Source organism: Neomonachus schauinslandi, chromosome 7 (assembly GCF_002201575.2).
Source record: "Neomonachus schauinslandi chromosome 7, ASM220157v2, whole genome shotgun sequence".
NCBI lineage: Eukaryota > Metazoa > Chordata > Mammalia > Carnivora > Phocidae > Neomonachus > Neomonachus schauinslandi.
Window position 1 is genome coordinate 125,280 of NC_058409.1, and position 1,328 is coordinate 126,607.

The 1,328-nt window shown below is 63.8% G+C and overlaps 1 protein-coding gene across 1 annotated transcript in view; it reads right to left on the reverse strand.

Annotated features, from left to right (window-relative positions):
- OBSCN (obscurin, cytoskeletal calmodulin and titin-interacting RhoGEF) overlaps nt 1–1,328 on the reverse strand; it is a 113,388-nt gene that overhangs the window by 53,658 nt on the left and 58,402 nt on the right. The window contains exon 27 of the mRNA XM_044917033.1: nt 696–962. Within this exon, the coding sequence (XP_044772968.1) occupies nt 696–962 (267 nt within the window). The remainder of the gene's footprint in view (nt 1–695; nt 963–1,328) is intronic.

Genomic DNA, 1,328 nt, shown 5'->3' on the forward strand with positions numbered 1-1,328 from the left:
TACTGGGTGCAGAGGGGAACCGCAGGGGCGTGGCTACTGGGTGCAGAGGGGAACCGCAGGGGCATGGCTATGGATCCGGGGGCGTGACTACTGGGTGCAGTGAGGCACCTCAGGGGCGTGGCTACGGGTGCAGGGGCGTGGTTACCGGGTGCAGTGAGGCGCCTCAGGGGCGTGGCTACTGGGTGCAGAGGGGAACCGCAGGGGCGTGGCTACTGGGTGCAGAAGGGAACCTCAGGGGCGTGGCTACAGGTGCAGGGGCGTGGTTACTGGGTGCAGTGAGGAACCTCAGGGGCGTGGCTACACGGTGCAGAGGAGAACTGCAGGGGTTTCAAGTGGGACCTTCAGGGGCACAGCTACAGGACTGGGGTGAGTCCTGCAGGGGAGCGACTACGGGTGCAGAGGGGAACCACAGGAACAAAGCTACGGAGTGCAGGAGGGGAACTGCAGGGGTGTGGCCATGTGGTGCAGGGGTGAACCACAGGGGCATGACGGTGGAGGGAACCACAGGGGTGTGGCTGTGAGCACTGGGGGTCACCTCAGGGTCTCAGCTACCAGGCTGGGGATAGTGAGAGCTGAGCCTCCTGCCAGGCCTGACATGCCCACAGAGCCCAGGTCCCCCTTGCAATGCCCAGTGCGGCGCTGCGCCCAAAGCACAGGAGACCCGCCCATGTGACAGGTCTTGCCTTGGGGCCCACCTGTAACAGTGAGGGTGACACTGGTGGCCTGGGGTCCACAGGCACATGTGTATTCTCCCGAGTCCTCCCGGCGCAGGTCCCGCAGGACAAGCTCCACCGTGGGGCCCCGCTGCCGAGGCTCCCTGCGCCCATCAGCCTGCAACTCCAGGCCTCCCTTGCTCCAGACCACGGCGGCATTGGGCTGGGACAGCTCACACCGCAGCGTGACTGAGGTGCCCTCCTCAGCCTGCAGGCTCTGGAGCGGCTCCCTGAATACCACCTGTGGGGCTGAAGGGTAGGCACAGGATCAGCCTCCCAATGGGCATCCCAACAGACAGCAGGACACACTGAAGACGGAAAAGCTGGGCAGACTGGGGTGAGGTGGGAGAGGGACATGAGTTGGGAATTGTCCCTACCACCAGGATGGGCCCCGTGAGGTCCTGAGGATGGAGGTCAGTAACCAAAGACATGGACAGGCGAGCAGACAGGACAGAGTAGGGGAGGGCCTCTGAGAGCCAGTGAAGATGCAAGACACACAGACAAGGACAGGAACCCATGCACTCCATGTGGCCACACACGGTCTTTACCCCTGACGGTCAACGTGGCTGATGTCCTCTCCTGCCCGCACACACACGAATACTCCCCAGCATCTGC